At 52.1% G+C, this 16,857-nt stretch overlaps 12 protein-coding genes across 12 annotated transcripts; 7 read left to right on the forward strand and 5 right to left on the reverse strand.

Annotated features, from left to right (window-relative positions):
• Window positions 1-153: 153 nt before the first annotated feature.
• On the forward strand, window positions 154-2,330 carry SNOG_01654 (hypothetical protein). The gene is made up of 3 exons (XM_001792238.1): window positions 154-443; window positions 499-797; window positions 847-2,330. The coding sequence occupies exons 1-3, from the start codon at window positions 358-360 to the stop codon at window positions 1,959-1,961; spliced, it is 1,500 nt and encodes a 499-aa protein (XP_001792290.1). The 5' UTR covers window positions 154-357; the 3' UTR covers window positions 1,962-2,330.
• Window positions 2,331-2,364: 34 nt separating this feature from the next.
• On the forward strand, window positions 2,365-2,758 carry SNOG_01655 (hypothetical protein; the record flags this gene model as incomplete). The annotated part of the gene is made up of 2 exons (XM_001792239.1): window positions 2,365-2,397; window positions 2,480-2,758. 2 exons carry the CDS (start codon window positions 2,365-2,367, stop codon window positions 2,756-2,758), a joined length of 312 nt encoding a protein of 103 aa, XP_001792291.1.
• Window positions 2,759-3,142: 384 nt separating this feature from the next.
• SNOG_01656 (hypothetical protein) lies at window positions 3,143-3,952 on the forward strand (the record flags this gene model as incomplete). The annotated part of the gene is made up of 1 exon (XM_001792240.1): window positions 3,143-3,952. One exon carries the CDS (start codon window positions 3,143-3,145, stop codon window positions 3,950-3,952), a length of 810 nt encoding a protein of 269 aa, XP_001792292.1.
• A 792-nt stretch (window positions 3,953-4,744) lies between these two features.
• SNOG_01657 (hypothetical protein) lies at window positions 4,745-5,293 on the forward strand (the record flags this gene model as incomplete). Its single annotated transcript, XM_001792241.1, has 2 exons — window positions 4,745-5,143; window positions 5,186-5,293. 2 exons carry the CDS (start codon window positions 4,745-4,747, stop codon window positions 5,291-5,293), a joined length of 507 nt encoding a protein of 168 aa, XP_001792293.1.
• Window positions 5,294-6,058: 765 nt separating this feature from the next.
• SNOG_01658 (hypothetical protein) lies at window positions 6,059-6,688 on the forward strand (the record flags this gene model as incomplete). The annotated part of the gene is made up of 3 exons (XM_001792242.1): window positions 6,059-6,089; window positions 6,392-6,514; window positions 6,570-6,688. 3 exons carry the CDS (start codon window positions 6,059-6,061, stop codon window positions 6,686-6,688), a joined length of 273 nt encoding a protein of 90 aa, XP_001792294.1.
• A 159-nt stretch (window positions 6,689-6,847) lies between these two features.
• On the reverse strand, window positions 6,848-7,153 carry SNOG_01659 (hypothetical protein; the record flags this gene model as incomplete). The annotated part of the gene is made up of 1 exon (XM_001792243.1): window positions 6,848-7,153. One exon carries the CDS (start codon window positions 7,151-7,153, stop codon window positions 6,848-6,850), a length of 306 nt encoding a protein of 101 aa, XP_001792295.1.
• A 582-nt stretch (window positions 7,154-7,735) lies between these two features.
• On the reverse strand, window positions 7,736-8,377 carry SNOG_01660 (hypothetical protein; the record flags this gene model as incomplete). The annotated part of the gene is made up of 1 exon (XM_001792244.1): window positions 7,736-8,377. The coding sequence occupies one exon, from the start codon at window positions 8,375-8,377 to the stop codon at window positions 7,736-7,738; it is 642 nt and encodes a 213-aa protein (XP_001792296.1).
• Window positions 8,378-9,010: 633 nt separating this feature from the next.
• On the forward strand, window positions 9,011-10,051 carry SNOG_01661 (hypothetical protein; the record flags this gene model as incomplete). Its single annotated transcript, XM_001792245.1, has 1 exon — window positions 9,011-10,051. One exon carries the CDS (start codon window positions 9,011-9,013, stop codon window positions 10,049-10,051), a length of 1,041 nt encoding a protein of 346 aa, XP_001792297.1.
• Window positions 10,052-10,116: 65 nt separating this feature from the next.
• SNOG_01662 (hypothetical protein) lies at window positions 10,117-11,634 on the reverse strand (the record flags this gene model as incomplete). Its single annotated transcript, XM_001792246.1, has 1 exon — window positions 10,117-11,634. One exon carries the CDS (start codon window positions 11,632-11,634, stop codon window positions 10,117-10,119), a length of 1,518 nt encoding a protein of 505 aa, XP_001792298.1.
• Window positions 11,635-11,991: 357 nt separating this feature from the next.
• SNOG_01663 (hypothetical protein) lies at window positions 11,992-14,808 on the reverse strand (the record flags this gene model as incomplete). Its single annotated transcript, XM_001792247.1, has 2 exons — window positions 11,992-12,389; window positions 12,438-14,808. The coding sequence occupies 2 exons, from the start codon at window positions 14,806-14,808 to the stop codon at window positions 11,992-11,994; spliced, it is 2,769 nt and encodes a 922-aa protein (XP_001792299.1).
• Window positions 14,809-15,161: 353 nt separating this feature from the next.
• Window positions 15,162-15,817, reverse strand: SNOG_01664 (hypothetical protein; the record flags this gene model as incomplete). The annotated part of the gene is made up of 3 exons (XM_001792248.1): window positions 15,162-15,229; window positions 15,303-15,468; window positions 15,551-15,817. The coding sequence occupies 3 exons, from the start codon at window positions 15,815-15,817 to the stop codon at window positions 15,162-15,164; spliced, it is 501 nt and encodes a 166-aa protein (XP_001792300.1).
• A 197-nt stretch (window positions 15,818-16,014) lies between these two features.
• On the forward strand, window positions 16,015-16,758 carry SNOG_01665 (hypothetical protein; the record flags this gene model as incomplete). Its single annotated transcript, XM_001792249.1, has 1 exon — window positions 16,015-16,758. One exon carries the CDS (start codon window positions 16,015-16,017, stop codon window positions 16,756-16,758), a length of 744 nt encoding a protein of 247 aa, XP_001792301.1.
• Between the last annotated feature and the right edge of the window lie 99 nt (window positions 16,759-16,857).

The raw sequence follows: 16,857 nt of genomic DNA on the forward strand, positions 1-16,857 counted from the left end.
GCGGCCCCATCCATCATCAGACAGATCGCTGCGCAGCCACACTGCAGGAACCAGAACGCTAATCCGTATCGGGCACTAGCGCAGACTGGGCGGTATGTGCGCGTCATTCCGGATCTCTTCAATCCGCAGCTGAGCTTCATCGTCCCATTTTCTTCGCACGGAGAAGCATTATAAACACCCGCCTTCTGCCATCAAACACTTCGCTGTGTGGGCGCATTCAATTCGACAGGACTGGGCTTGTTGTTTGGATTTTTGGGAAACAAGAGAAAGAGTCGCGCACCCCCCTTTTCATACGCGACTGTTTGCTACGCGACGACGATCCAAGAGCTAGGAAAACAGAAAAACGGTTCCGCAGAAATGGCGTCAAACGGAAAAGTCAAAGCCAACGGCAAGGCCGCGAAGGCTCACGTAGAGGAAGAGCATGGCTATGAATTCTTAGGACCGTAAGTGTTGGACTTTGTCCCCCGCGCATCGCATCGGCCCGTTAACAAAAGCCAGACCTGGCGCGTTCATCATATCATTCGGACTTCCGGTCTTGGTGTATGTGTTGACCTTCTTTTGCAACGACATCTCAGGATGTCCTGCACCTTCGCTGCTTCACCCTTCCACGCTCGATTTCGATCAGCTGAAGCGAGAGGTGGGATGGACTGGTTTCGGGAGCTTGCTCAATTGGGAGGCTTTTGTCGGAACTCTTGGCTACTACTTCCTCAGCCTGACTCTGTACGCTGTCCTGCCGAGTACGGAAGTCCCTGGTGTTCCTCTCACATCTGGCCAAAGGCTCAAGTACCGCTTCAATGGTATGTTGCATCACGTGCTGAGTTGTTAAACGATGCTAACATGCCTCAGCCTGGAACTCTGCGCTCTTCATCCTCACCCTTTTGGCTGCCGGAACTATCACCAGCGGCGCTGATTTCGTTGTCTGGACATTCATTACTGACAACTTTGTCGGCATCATGACCACCAACATCCTGATCTCTTACTTCCTCGCTACTTTCTGTTACGTCCGCTCGTTCAGCGTCAAGCACCCCAAGGACCCTAACAACCGTGAGCTTGCCGCCGGTGGCCGCACTGGTAACTTGCTCTACGATTGGTTCATTGGCCGTGAGCTAAACCCGCGCGTTGTGCTTCCCATCTTCGGCGAAGTCGACATCAAGGCTTGGTGTGAGCTTCGTCCTGGTATGCTCGGCTGGATCATCATCGACCTTGCGTTCATCGCGAAGCAATACCACAACTTTGGCCGCGTCACCGACTCCATTGTATTGGTCACCGTCGCCCAGGCAGTTTACTCGCTCGACTCGCTCTTCATGGAGCCTGCCATTCTCACCACTATGGACATAATCCAGGACGGCTTCGGTATGATGTTGTCATTCGGTGACCTCGTCTGGGTGCCCTTCACCTACACCATCCAAACACGCTACCTCTCCGTCTACCCCGTTGATCTCGGCATCAAGGGTATCGTTGCTGTGCTCGCCGTCCAGGGCTTCGGCTACTACATCTTCCGCTCCGTCAACAACGAGAAGAACCGCTTCCGCACCAACCCCGAGGACCCTCGTGTCTCTCACCTCAAGTACATCGAGACTGAAGCTGGCTCGCGCCTTCTCATCTCCGGATGGTGGGGCATGGCCCGCCACATCAACTACCTCGGCGACTGGTTCATGAGCTGGTCCTACGTCCTGCCCACCGCTCTGTCCGGCTACTTGATCCGCAACGCCGCGCAGCATCCCATCACCGCCGCGCAATCTGACGCATACTTCTTCAAGGACAGCTACGGCAAATACGCTGTCCCTGGTGAGGCCAAGGGCTGGGGCATGATCTTCACCTACTTCTTTATGGTCTACTTCGCCGTCCTTCTCTTGCACCGTGAACGCCGTGACGAGGAGAAGTGCAGGCGCAAGTACGGCAAGGACTGGGACCGCTACGTCGAGCATGTCCCCTACAGAATCATTCCGTACGTGTACTAAGCGAGCCGTATTGGAGAGAAATAAGATGAAACGCTATCGACCCAGCTGGGTCTGGTTGAAGACGTGCATCTGCAGTTTGATGCGATGCTACCGTGCCACAGCCGGTTGAATACATGCATCTATTATACCACCTTTTTTCTTTGTATGTTATATAGAGGTGGAACGCTACCGCTCGGGCCGGTTGAAGACGTACACCCAAAAGCTGAGGATTTGAAGATGTGACGCTACTGCTTTCATGTGGTTGAAGACGTGCATCGCAAGATGAGGGAAGAGATGTAGCGCTATCATTGGATTGATTGAAGACGCACATTTCGATAGGATAATGTTTATATTGTAAGATATTGAAGAGTTGTTCGCGGCATCGTGATTATTTCTCATTGTCATTCCCTGAGACCACCACTTCATGTATCCTTGTGACACGCGCCGTAGCTTTACAGTGTGTGAGAAATTGTGTTAGCGCAGGCAGGATTTGCTATGCCACACCGGGCACGGTATTGAGGTGGCTATACAGTGTCTAGGCACTTTCACCAGTCGGACTGCTTGCCCAGGCTGCGTTGAAAATGTTCCTACCATGTTCAGGCTCACTCAGATCTCGTATCACATGCAGCCCTAACATCCCAAGCCTTGGCCATACGTCTTTTAAACTCACCGTAAACTCCGCATCCAAAGTCGACATGGACACTATAGCAATCAACGCCGAAGAGCGCCTGTTCCACAAGCATCGTCTCGCCGCCGTCGCCGAGCACGAGCGCCTACTTGCCAACAGATATCCTCTACCCGTGTTACAATTCCCGTGAACAAGGACGATGACACCGAGCCCTGTTTCACCAGCTGCTCTCGCATCCATCGACTGTTTTGCGGCCACATTGTGTACACACATCAGCCCACCCTGTGTGGCAAGACCTGCCAGATCCCATTGACCAACGTCGCTCCCTTTCTGTGCACGCTTTGTGAGCGTTGGGACATGGTTCAAAAAGGTCAGGTTTCCAGGCGATCGCCTAGCATGTCAGTCCTGATCTTGCCAGATTTTCCGGACGTAGACCAGTTACAGATCCCTTTCATGCTTCAAGCCCGGCAATGCTATGTTGTGTATCGTCTGCACAACGGTGCATTGTTCGTGCCATTCTCGGTTATGAACATGGCAATGGGCCGCCTCTTAGATCAAGCTCACACATAGGACGATGCCAGAAATCCAGAAGGCTCTTGGTTGGCCTTTGGCAATTATTGAGACTGCTGTCCAGGCTCTAGCCGCTTATGTGGAGCACCAACATTTGTGGAGTACGGCAACTCATGACGCACTGGCGGCTGCATGCATGTATGCCACTGCAGTACGAGCGAACGAAAACATGCCAAGCGGGCATGCCTATCTGGCTAGAGCCTTCAATATTAGTGGAAATGAGGTGTGTAAGAAAGTCCCTGCGGCAATCGCCCTGCTCATCGATCTGGATGCTCGAGCTGTGCTAGCTTCATTCGTACCACACTTCGAGAAGATGTTCCCGAGACTTGCTCCGAAGGCTATGGATTACATTGTCTTAGCGTTGAAGCTTTGGACGAAGGTAAACGGCCATGATATCCTTTTGTCCGACTTCTTGCGAAAGTACTGGCGACGTATAGTCGCATCCTGTATTTCTGTAGTCATGGACCGCAACATCATTCCTGTGGACATCGCTAAGATATGCGCTGCCACTCGTGCGAACCGGTTTGGGGATATGGGCTACAGCATCGATGTTGCGTTCGCACTTTTGATGCGTGGTAGTGAAGCATATTCCAAGGATGATAATTCTGCCACAGCTCGTCGGGCTCGTAAGCTGAAGCAGCGCAAACAGCTTCCGAACTCACAGTCCTCGACCAAGACTCGATTAGATATTACGCTACCTTACAATCTGACTGCCCAGCTACAGGCGGACTTTGCGTGGCTGGCCATGAATAGCGAAGATCGTCCTAGAGATCGGAACCCAAAGCGGCGTCGAGGTGTTGCCTACGAGCGATGAGTTTTCAGATCCGACGGTTCGTGATCGGTACGATATAGGTTTGTAAGGTTCGAGGTTTTTCGAACCAGCCAGAAGTATTCGTAAAGGATGAAGAATGCCGCAATAACTTTCTCGACTCTTGACATCTGAGGTATGAATTTGATGGTCCGGAGCAACTGCAGACTATTGCATATTTTTTTTTTCTGTACTCATGCATACTCTTCGACATGGGTAGGCGTCTTGATGTGCATATGGACTTTGGCATTGGGAAGAAGCGCAACCTTTCCGAAGAGCCGAGCCGCGTCGGAACGCTAACCGTATCGAGTAATTACTACCAAAGTACGATATGAGGTCATCGAGACAAGGTTGAAAATTTGTGGCTGCATGTAGTGGAGATTCAACGTACTGGTAGCAGTAGATTCATTTAGTTTGGAAATGGCAAATCGCACTTTGTAGGTCTCGAATTGGTTGTTGTATGACAAAGTTTTTGTCGCGTGGAGTTATGTCTATCCCAAACCTACAAAACAACCTGCCATTTTCTATAAGCAAATTATCCGTGTCCTGATTTTTTGCAAGGTGAGCTCCGGATTCTGTTCAGCCCCACAGCGGCTTCACATGTTGGCCAAGAGCTGCACGCAAGGGCGATGGCAGATCGCGTTCACAGTTACGTCATACCTGTGCCTTGTTCATAATACGACGCAGTTTCCCCCACAACATCATCATCCAACAACTAAGAACAACACAATTCAACTGAAAGACCTCAAAGACCTCCACCACACCCAAATCACATCTCAATCACATACAAAAATCACAATGGGTCTCTTCAGCAGCAGCACCGAGAAGAGCACAGCCGCTCAGTACCCAGTCAACCCTGACATCACCAGACAGTATGGCTCAGGCGCTGAGCAAGACCGCTATGGATCACATTTCGGTGCCAGCACTGAGAGGATTCAACATGGCATTGAGAAGGGCGTGGATAAAGTAAAGCAGGCGGCGCAGTACCGTGGCGAAGGCGCGGAACAGGACCGTTACAACGCACACTTCAGCCCCGCTGCACACGGCACAGATGCGCACAGAGTCCAGCAGTACGCCGAGAGCCTCATCAACAAGGCTAAGGGAAGTGCGGCAACATCAGGCAGCTTTGGTCTTGGTTACGACGGTCAGCAAAGGGCGAAGCTGTTGGCTGGTGGCAACGGCAGTGGTGCTGAGCAGGTATGATGCCCTTCTATAATTGGTTTTCTACATGACTAACAGGAAGAAAAGGATCAATTCGCTGGACACTTCGGTCTCAACCGTGGCACAGTAGAGAACGCCGCTCAGCGCGTACAGAACGGTGCGCGTAATGTCTTGGAGAAGAACTAGACGATCAACTTCTCTCGATGACTGACGTGTCATGTGTCACTGGCGTCAGACACGCAAAGACTTGTACAATATTGGGCTAGCATTATTTTGGACAAAACTGGATATGTGTAATCACAAAGCACGAGTGCAAGGGCATTCGATGTGTCAAAAACTATCAAGCTCATCACAGCTTTCAAGCTACATTTGTGCCACACCGCCATCAGACGAGATATGTTCCGTGTTGTGAACATTCAGCCGATATGTGCTAAAGTGAATGTCTTGCTTCGAGGCCCGGGATGACGACGCAGATTGTTGCGCAAATCTTGGATGTACACCACGCCGCCATGTCTTATTGCCTCAAGGCTGACTGCGCTCCGGCTCGCAATTTGAATGGCCGACACTAGCACAGAACCCTCTACATTGTCCGACACTTACTGACAACCTTCTAAGCTTTTAATAGAAAACTCTACAGCACATTATTACCAAGCATGCTATCGAAGGATTTGGACGCGCCACCTCCCCACATCCCTCAGTCTCACCGCGTCAAAGATCTGACCTCAGCGGAGACTTTGATCCGAACATCGTCAGCAACCCTTACTGACGCCTCCTTGGCGCTTGCATTATGACCAGCTTCATGTATGTCGGCAGATCGATGTGTACCATGCTTACGCCTGATCATGTTTCGAGGAGAGACAGTCGCAAAATAACATTGCTTATACATGGGGGAATTTGGCTACCATGTTGTGCAAGGAGGCTGTGAGTGATATGAAAAGTGACACGAACACGATGTTGGAACGCGTAGAGCTGCTGTATAAGAGTGAGTAGGAGGCGTGTTGGTTTATCACAGCAATAATCAGCTTCCACCTCAACAACAATACCATCTTCCACTCCCCATCCACTTCTTTGTTGAGATTTCCATCAATCAATGCATCTTTTCAAAATGCATACTACCATCATCATCGCTTCCCTCTTTGCTGCTTTCGCAGCCGCAGCTCCTGCGGATATTGACGCTCGACAAGTACCCACCACCCTACCCTCCCACCTCCGCAAACTTCACTAACACAACACCTCAGGCCACAACCGTCCGCGTTCAACTCTCCCAAGACAGCACCGACACAGCCGTACAAGCCAATATCCCCGCCAACGGCCAGAAGATCTCAATCAAAGCCAACTTTGGCAACCTGGGTGCCAACGTCAGCGCCAACAGGGCATTGGTGGTTGGAAGCTCCAAGTCTGGAACATGTGAGTAGTGCTTGATGATATGAGGTGAAGTTGATGAAACTGATGTGTGATGCAGGCAACATCTTCAAGGATGCGGCTGCGACGCAGCGTGTTGCTACGATCAAGGCTGGCGCTGATGATGCGCGCTTCATGGCGGTCAACTTGGTCAACGGTGTGATTGTTTGCCAGGTTTAAACGGATTGATGATAGGAGGGTAGTAGTGGGGTATGATTGCAGATAGAGGGGTGCTGGGTTGCGCGTTACTTTGCATGTTTGATCTTCTTCATTCGTTTGTCTCCGTATTTCAATTTCAAAACTGGCCAGTTTTTCAAAATTCAAATTCGTTGTCCCACGTTATTTGGCACTATCCCGTTTATTCCAGCCGTTAATAACTTTGTCAATCTGGATGCCAGGCGGATAGTCCGACTCCATGGTGCTTGGAGTTCCTGGCTCTGAAGTCTTTCGCTTCAATGTTGTTGGCTCTGGGGTCTTTTTGTTTTTCTGATTGCGCGGCTTTGATCGGCCGCACAGGAGGTACACGCTCATCCAAATAAATGAAAGAAACAGGACTGCGAATATGATCGATATGTAAATTGTATCCCAGTCGTCTTCACTCATTGGTGTGTATGGGAGCGCGGGGTTGGAGGTGGAATGAGACATGTCTGGTAGTGGTGACGCAGAAGTTTTGGGGCAGTTGAATATAGACATACTCCGTGATGATGGGGACATAAATGAATAAGGGAAGTTTTTCGGGCTAAGCTGTGAGCGACTAGCCTGGAAAGAGGTGAAATTGGCACGCCCAGTTTGTCGTCGGACGGCTTGGGCGACAGGTTGAGCTCAGACAATGTGCTATCACGTGAGATCATTCACTTGCAAAGAATCATATACTCAAAGTTTCAAAGCTCAGCCATCCAATCCCACGCTGTCGACACATGTCGCGTCGATTGTTCACGGTCGTGTTCGTGTGACCAATGACAAATACAACATTGCGCTCTCACGACATACAATGCGCAAGATGTGGTAATTCTCCTCAAGACACAGTTCAGGGCATCTACTTTTTGTAGCTACCCAGCCTACTTGTAAAGTTGCAGCCGTGGAATTCCCTTCTCTCTTCGTGAGCATTCCAGGAGATATCTCGCTCGGCGGCACATCGCTCCCACAATTAACACTCGTAAGAGTGAACTTCGTTCGGAAGGGTATCTCGATAGTGTTTGTGGCCGTGGTTTCCTTTCCTTCAGATCATCAATTCCTCCGTGGATCTCTTGATCCATTGTACTCATTTCCCCTTGGCGCTGGGTTTGTGCTGGTTGCTGCCACACTTGCACCATCTGCATTTGTCCCGGCCACAGCAGCATCTCCAGATTGCGCAATCGCCCTTTTCTTAAGACGCATATACTCCAAAGCATATTGTAGTTGTTTTTGCTGTTGCGCATGTGTAGTTTGAGCTATTGGCATGCTCCCATCAGGTACATCCAGCGCAGCGTACCTCTCTTTCAGTTGTTCCATGCTCATATCAGCTTGCCCAAAATGCTCCTCTTCCTCGTTAATGGCCTCACGGAGCTCGTACCAGACCCTGCGGACGTCTTCGCTGATCAGGGGCCCATCTCCGCTCTCATCCTGCGGCACCGCTTTGGAACGACCGATTGGTAGAAACCTGGGTGTCGAGGGTTGGTCATTGCCGCTGTCAGATGACCTTGGGGCTGCAGCATGCGTGTACAGTCCGATCCCTTGGATTGAGGTTGGGCCTTTTGCTGGACGTTGGAGTATATCAACTAGTTCGCGGTTGATGCGGTATTGGCGTGTAGACACGGTTGCATCGCTGCCAGCTTGCGGCTCATCTGCTAGTAAGGCAGCTCGTTGTGGGTGGACAAAGGGCGCTGCCATGGCGCCAATGCGACGGGTCTAACGCGTGCGCTAACGTTGTGTAGCCGCACGCTGAAGGTGATTTTCTGGGGCTGAATCGGGCATGAAGTTTAAAACCGTTTGAGGCACAGGCCAGTTATACTAAGACGAAAATTGAATTCACACAGCTATTCTTGCTGCTGTAGTACCTCGAGATTGTCAGAGCAAAGCCCAGCTCTGGATGATCGCTGAAGTGAGACGCGACGTTCCGTGGAGGAAACGGCCCGCGGCGACTAGGCCTAACATGATATAGCGCCAAATAGATCATCGACGCGTCATGTTGAAGTGATGCATCCACTCATCATCCTACCAGCCACAAAGGAGCAGTAATAAATGCTGACATCAAGAAAAAATGGCATTGGTCAATTGTACCCAACGTCACAGAGGTCTTGGCTGGTCTGGCATCGACCATAGAGAGACGCTCGCTGTTATGTGGTGCTGCAAAAGATGCAGTCCCTAAGATTATTTAGATCTGTTCCCGCCCTGCGTTGTTCATCCTCCGTTCCAGCCTCTCGAGTTTCTGTAGCTCGATCGTACTTCACCCAGACAAGCAGATCATATTCTACTGAAAGTAACGACCGCCTCAAAGGACCAGTACCATCAGGACCCTCAACCATGCAGGCTGTCAAGAACACCATTGCCGAGAACCTGGGCAACCAGATCTTGGGCTCTCATTCGCTCGCCCCGAAGGACCAGCAATTCGCCCTTGAAGAAGTGCCAGATCTATCTGGCAAGGTCGCTCTTGTAACAGGTGGATCTGAAGGCATTGGCTATGGCTGCACCCACACTCTCCTGTCCAAGAATGTCAGCAAGCTTTTCATCTTGTCACAGAGCGAGGATATTGTCACAGATGCAATCAACGCAATAACGCAAGAGATGGGCAAAGACAAAGCCGACAGAGTCGTCTTCATTCAGTGCGACCTCTCAGACTGGGAACAAACCGGCAAAGCCGCGTTCGAGATCGCCGACAAGACTGACCGCCTCGACATCCTCATCAACAACGCAGCCCGAGGAATCATGTCCTACCAGCTCAACAAAGCCGGTATCGATCTGCACATGGCCACCAACCACTTCGGCCACGTTGTCCTGACCTCGCATCTTCTCCCCCTTCTCAAGTCCACCGCAGACAAAGGCGACACCGTCCGCATTGTCCAGCTCGGATCCAACGCGCACGAAATGGCGCCCAAGGACACCAAATTCGCCAGCATAGATGAGCTGAACACGGATCTCGGACCAAACCCGCAATATGGCCGCTCAAAGCTCGCGGCCATCCTGTACGCGAGATATCTCGACCGCCACCTGCATTCCAAGTACCCCAACATTCTTTCTAACGCCACGCACCCTGGTATTGTAGAGACGCGGCAATCCACTGAGCACATCCACGAGGCGTACCCACTTCTTGGGTACGGCATGAGCGTTGGTGCGCAGCCTTTCAAGAAGAGCCAGTTTGAGGGCTGTGTGAGCACGATGTTTGCTGCGACCAAGACGGATAAATCAGGCCAGTATATTTGCCCACCGGCGATTGTGGAGCCTGGGAGTGAGTTGGCGAATGATGAGAACCTTGGAGAGCAGTTGATGGATTTGACGTGGAAGGTGGTCAAGGAGAAGACGAAGAGTAGTAGTTCGGATAAGGGATGTCCGTTTAAGGAGTCGTAGATAGAGAAGATATTACGACATAGACAGTGATTGCAATACTATCACACGATGAAGGATTACCAACATCAGTATCCCGTCCCGTCCCCCCTCAAAACATCCACCTCCCTCACATCCCCAAACTGCGTCTGATTCCTCCACATCCCCCCGTCCACCCTCCCCCACTCCATCCCCGCCCAAATCCCCTGAATCCTCCTCGCACTCGCCGAAAACCTCCGCTTAACATCCGCATACCCCGGAAACACCAACTTGCCCTCTTTCTTCACCCACTCCCCACCCACCATCACACCCTGCACATCCCCAACATTACTATGCAAAACAACAGCAGCAACAGCATCGCTCCACCCCAGCATCCCCGGCGTCTCGCCGTCGAAAAGCACGAGATCAGCCTTCGCACCCGGCGCGACGACGCCCAAGTCCGGTCTGCGCAGCGCCAACGCACCAGCGCGCGTAATCAGGTGGAAAGCCTGCTCCACACTCATCGGATTACTTCGCGCAATCTGGCCCCTCCCCACAAGTACCTCTTCCACCCTGCCCAGCCGCAGATTCTGCATCCACAGCCGCGCCTGGCCGACCATGTCTGCGGCGAACGTAAAATGCGTATCGACACCGAGAGATGCTTGGTCCTGGATGGAGTCTGCGGATGGGTGCGCGTGTCCGTAGTGCATTTCGCTTTCGGGCGTGGTGCTGATGAACTGGTTTGTTTCGCGCAGCGCAGACACGTCGGATGGGGAGATGAAGGACGCGTGGCTGAAAATCACGGGGATGGATGTGTTGAGCCACCCGAGAGACGCGAGGCGAGATGGTGTGTTGCCGGTTATCCATGGCCCGCCGAGGGTGTGGGTTGTTATGACTGAGAGGTTGGCGGTGTGGATGAGGGACCAGAGGGATGTTAGTAGAGAAGCTGGGGCGGCGTCGAAGTTGTCGTATGCGAGGCCGAGGGAGACGAGGGAGTTGTTGGATAGGCGTGGATCGTTGGCGAAACTGGTGACTTTGGCGATTTGGGCGGAGGTGGTGTAGTTGTTTGGGAGGGATTGGATGGAGAATGCGTGGTAGGTGCGGAGTTTGCTTTCGAGGGTGGCGGTGAAGATGGCGTCGGCTGTCTCGTTGCTTGAACCGCCGTGGGCGTGGTCTAGGACTGTTGTTGTACCGGAATTCAAAAGTTCAAGACTGCCAGCTAGCTGGCTGAGATACTTGTCTTCCGGCGTAAAGTGTTGGATTGACGGGCCAGATGAGCCATATCGTTGGAAGTACTCTACTAATGTTGTATTAGACGCGATCGTCTTGAAAGCAGTCTGCCATAGATGCTGGTGCGTGTTGATGAAGCCGGGACTAATGATCTTGCCAGTGGCTTCGACCACCTCCGTACCATCGGGATACGACGTTGGTGTAGTTCCATTGTAGATCTGGCTTATTCGGTCCCCCTCAACAAGCAACGAAGAGTCGTGAATAACTTCCGTTCGCAAAGTGTTCGCATTGAATGTGATGATTGTGGCGTCAGTAAAGAGGATAGAGGCTGCTTCTGCAAAAGTTATCGCATGACTGGCGAGGCCGAGGGCAATCAAAGCTTTAAGTAGTTGAAGCATGGCGACTAGTTACTGTGCATCAGCACTTCCATGCGAGCGCTGTTGAGCTTTATACCGCTAGCGTGACAGCATCATAACCTGATGTAAATCACAGTGACGGACGTGTGGATCGCAAGCTCGGCTTGTATACTGCTTAAGTACACGAAAACTGCAGCCAAGACTTGGCAAACATATGTGGAGTAACGAATTTGGCTTGTGTACTCGGCACCTGTGTTCCGATTTCCAGGTACAATACCCGGCGCGAAAGATTGACTAGAGAAGACTGTCTTAGCAGAAGAACTCGCCGCAAGCGAAGAAGAATTGCGCCAAAAGACAAATGGTATCATATTTGCACAAAAGACTTGCAGATTGAACACACTATACAATCCCCTCCATACCCATCGGGGCCTGGAACCCACTCAATCCTTCTCCTGCACTAGTCAGTCTCGCACATAGACTCAAGAACACCACCGTCTCTGTCGCAGCGAGGTAGTTTAATGTATCCAGCAAAATCTTAAGATGCCGGGTGAAGTTCTCCTCGTACTTGGCGAGCATGTCGAACATTTTCTCGACGCGCTGGGGGTCGTAGACGAACTGGGTATTAGCGGTGGAGCGGGCGGCGTTGGGGCGAGGATTGGAAGCTGGGTTGAGGGCGGCGTTGACTTGGGTGACGAGGTCGGGGTCGCCGGTGATGAGGTAGCGGGAGAGCGAGTAGGTGAAGGAGGCGAACATGCTGCATGTTGACATGATTTTGTTGTTGATCTGCTTGGTGTTAGCTAGGGAAGAGCAAAATGGAAATCGGTGACTTACTCGGAGCAGCTTACTGTTAGTAAGCATGCACTCTTTCAAACAAGTTGCAAGGAAGTCAACGTGGTCTTGCATCAGCTCATCAACTGTTCGCTTCACTTGCGGCCCTCCGCTATCATCGTCAGCCTGCTTGCTCTTGCCCTTGGCATCGCCCTTTTTCTCTTCGTTCAGGCGCGACATCAGTGATGTCCAGTTTGGTTCAATGACTTCTGCGGTACAGTAGTAAGTAAGTTGCTGCACGAAGACCAGCATGCGTGCACGTAGTGTCCATGCTTTCCGCTTCCAAAGCTCGATGCGAGGGTTTCGCGACCGATGCTTCCAGGCTGCGTTCTTGCCTTGCTCTCCCCAGCACTTGGCGAGATCTGTTTCGAGATGCTTCAAGCTAAGCAAATAGCGAAAGAGCAGTTGATATCGTGTGAGCGTCACTCGGCTAACAACGAGTGACAGAGGGAAGGGCATTGCGTAGTCGAATTGTAGAGCCTGGAATCCTGTGATATTGGAGTCATCAGTGATTGGTGCGGTATTGGCTGGGGTGTAGTTCGATATCGAGGCAGCAGCGGCGTCCTGGTCCAGACCTTGCACATTGACGATCTTCATCAACCAGTTTGTCAGACCTGTATCGTTCATATGCACTTTGATGTCCTCCTTGTATGGATCTTCAACGGCCACGGAACCAGCATGTCGCGTTGCAAGATCAAGTAATGACTGCAGTTTGCCGACATTGACAGCCTTTGCTGGCTTCTTGAGCTCTAGCTCGCCCATCTCGAGGAAGTAGGTAAAGAAGTCGGACCGATCGAGGAAGAAGTAATGCTTGAGAGATCGCAGCCGTGCGGGCAATTGGTGTGTGGTTAGCAGGAGATTCAGAAGAGACGAGTTTGCGTATGCGTAGGACGAGCTGACATTGTCTAGGAACCGCGGGTCGTCGAAGCTTGTGGGAGCGTCCTGCACGATCTTGCTGACGTCGACACCTCCGCATTCGCGAACAACGTTCAGGTACTTTCCAGCGAGTAGTACCTTGTCTTTGACTGCCTCGAGTTGTGGTGGCACAAGTGCGTCGCGCATCGTGTATCTCTTCTCCCAGTACTCGTCAGTATAGTCTTGATCTAACCGTTCTCGCTTGATGCTTCTTTGCTCCTTGATTAGGAACTCGGAATGTGGGTCCTTGATGCCTCCATGGTGTAGCCATTCGTTCAGCATAGCCATATATGGTCTACTGGCCTCGCGCAACAGTGTTGTGAGCAGCGTTCTTGCCGCAGGATCTCCGGACATGGACGACAATCGCTTTGTGATCAGACCCAACACACTGCCGCCCTTGCATAATTTCTTCGTCGCATTGCCACCTTCGCGCAGCGACTCCAAGATGTTCTCAAAGTCGTTGCTATCGTCGTCGGCAGAGTCTTCGTCCTTGTCGTCTTCTAGGATGTCGTTGGCCTTGAGTAGCTCGATTCCTGTGGTGTAGAGCTGGAAAAGCATGTGGCTCGTTTGTTTCGTGTGGAGGTTGAGAACGTGGAGCGTGAAAGAGTCGTTGGTAAGCAGCTGATGCTCTAATTGCGCAATTAGTGTGAGGTAGTCCTTCATAAGCCGCCGAATTGCCGCACACAGAGCATGGTTGACGGCGCCGTACTCTTCCCTGCTGAGCACTTCTATACATGTTTCTACTGCAATGTAATGCGTCGCAGTCTTCAGCATGGATTTGGTGAGGTCCCGCAAGCTTGGGTCGAGACCGGGTAGGATCCGGAACTGTGGCCCAACCAGTCGCTCCTTCTCTTCGTGTGGATTGTACGTCTCGCTGAAGCGTATGTACTGTCCCTCAAAGCCCATGAAGACGAACAGCAGGTCTTCGATGATAGCCTTCTCCTGTGCATCAAGCGACAGCTGCGCAAGAGGCGTTGGCTGCAGCGCAATAGGCGCAGTCGAGGCCAATGGAGGAATCGAGATGCGCGTCGCGAGCGGAGCGGTCGTATGCGGAACCAGCGAGGCTTTGGGCTCCCATGGCGTCTGAGCCTCTTCTGGGGACGACTTGGCCGAGTGCGCGCTCCTGGGCGGCCGTTCCGTCTCTTTGGGTGGTTTCTCTCCCCGACTTCGCGCGTTGACTCGACTCTCGCTTGAATGTTTCAGTGGGCTTCTCGTTCTCGTCCGCCGTATCTCCGTCTCCCTTTCGCGCACCTCTTTCTTTTCTATGCGCCGCTCGCCCGAGGATGCGCCGGTCCCTCCCATGGCATGTGACTGTTTCCGTGTGTGCGATGTTGTGGCTGAGGCGCGTCGGTCGCTCTCGTCTCCAGTGGCAGCGGATGCGACGCGGGGTCGCGCAGTGGAGGTGTAATTCGCATTGGCGGAGCGGCGTTCAGCAGTCGAAGGTTTCGTGCCGGGAGGGATGCGAGTAGACATTGCTGCTTCCGAAGTGCTCCATGTGTCGTCTGCAGCTGCTCTAAGTGTGTTGCCGCCGCATTAGGGCTTGCAGCTTGGGCTGCAGTCGTGAATGTTGACAAGTCCCACCTTCCGCCAACGCGTTCGGCTGGGGTCGCGTTAAGCGAGCCATGACGCATCAGGGCCTGGCTCACAACACATCCACATCCCACCTTCACCACCTCCATGCTCTACCTGCACTACTTGATAATGAAAGACGCATAGAGGACGCCAGCAATTCACCTTTAGCTTACTAATCGTGCACCTGGGTACATTACTTCATTCAGCTGACTGTGCTTCTCCGCTGCGGCCACCATTCCCTTCTTCGTCCTCGTTCACATTCTCCTCCTCTCATAGACACCATACTCCAGAACCACCACCGTTCTCCAGACGTAACCTGCGACTGTCACCATTTCCAGCGAGTATCCCATCAACAAGCTGGACCGGGACTACATTTCTGCCGACCGCGGGCTCACCATGCAACTGACCCTGGGCACGCGCGATGGCACCTTCCTGCGAAAGCCATGTTTCGAAGAGATCGTTCTTTTGCAGCCTTATGCCATTGCTGTCCAAGCGCTCGCTGATCACGTCCACCAGTGAGCCATTTGCGTCGAGATGTATCTGTGGCCACCAGTCCGTCACCTGTACGTGATAGAGAGTCAGGGTCGAGTATTCGCTCGCAGTGCGCAGTTTACCAGCGACTGCAGCGTTCGTCTCTCTTCACGAGAACGGTGAAGTATATGTTGCCCTCGTCGTCATGGCATGTCAGACCATGGATTCCATCAAAGTTCGGGCTTTCGTTTAAGCCTCGGTTGATCGCTTCCTCGGAAAGCTTGTTCACTGGATGTTCACCGCCGATTTCATACAGCCTCTCTCGAATGAGTGACTGGTCGAGACCTGAGTTGGCGTAAGGATCAAACGTGCTCACCTTGGCTGGGTTTCGATACGCCACTTCCAGCCATATAATGACGTCGTATGCAAGGTCAGACATTGATCTCGCGTCGAACAATATTAGGTGGCATTGGTTTACATGCATCACGATGCGATATATGCGTTTCCAGTTTGCTAACAATCCGTTGCTGTGTGATTAGCGTCTTGTGACCAGCACACCTGCTTCAGCAAGTTTCCAGCAATTCGCTGTCGTATAAAATGTAGTCCTGGCGCTCTCCATGTCGCCACCAAAGCACTATGACTACTCTATCAGACGATGTAATCTTCTGGATCGAGATAAAATGGAACAGCAATCACGGCGAACCTAAACGTACCTGCCTGACTGGCCCTTTCACCAACTCAATCAAAGATCGTGGTCTAGTTCGCAAAACTCTGGACAGTCTCTGCGAACACAGCTACTTCAAGGCCCACGGCCTGAGCAAACCTTCTATCACCACGTTCGACGCCGCTCTGGCGGATCCATCCTACGCCCCACTCGATGGCATGCCTGTCAAAGCAGCGTACGAAGGTTGCGAAGGTCGGGGCTTGCTGAATTTAGCTTTGACCCTCCGCTTGCATCACCAGTCAAGCCGCCCCATCGCAGACGCCCTACGAGCAGCACTCGGCACTGCGATGATGAGTTATGTGGATCTATACGCCGTTGTGTGTTACGCACATGACTATGAGCTTGGTCGCTTGAACGGCAACCTGTATGATACAGTCAATTCGCTTAGATGCTACGGTTCCCAGTTTATTGACGGCTTCCCGCTACCCTGTCGGCCGCCCATTCAGACATTCCTCAAACGCACTGAAGCTTGTGCGCTTGCTGATGAACTTCTGAATCAGCGGGTGGAGCGATCAGATAAGGTGCATGGACTAAGGCAGATCCATGATGAAATGATAGACGCCGTCGAAAGCGACACGAGGCGTGTCGTCAAGCTCGTCATGGTCATGCATATATTTGCGACTGAGCATTTCAGACCCAAAGGAAATGATTGGTAGAGCTCCGGCAGCACGGTAAGAAAACATGATACACACGATACGAAGGGTATGGGTGTAAGGACTTGGCGGGCAGGTAATGGGAGTCGCATACAAGACAAG

This window comes from Parastagonospora nodorum (assembly GCF_000146915.1).
Source record: "Parastagonospora nodorum SN15 chromosome Unknown scaffold_2, whole genome shotgun sequence".
Classification (NCBI taxonomy): domain Eukaryota; kingdom Fungi; phylum Ascomycota; class Dothideomycetes; order Pleosporales; family Phaeosphaeriaceae; genus Parastagonospora; species Parastagonospora nodorum.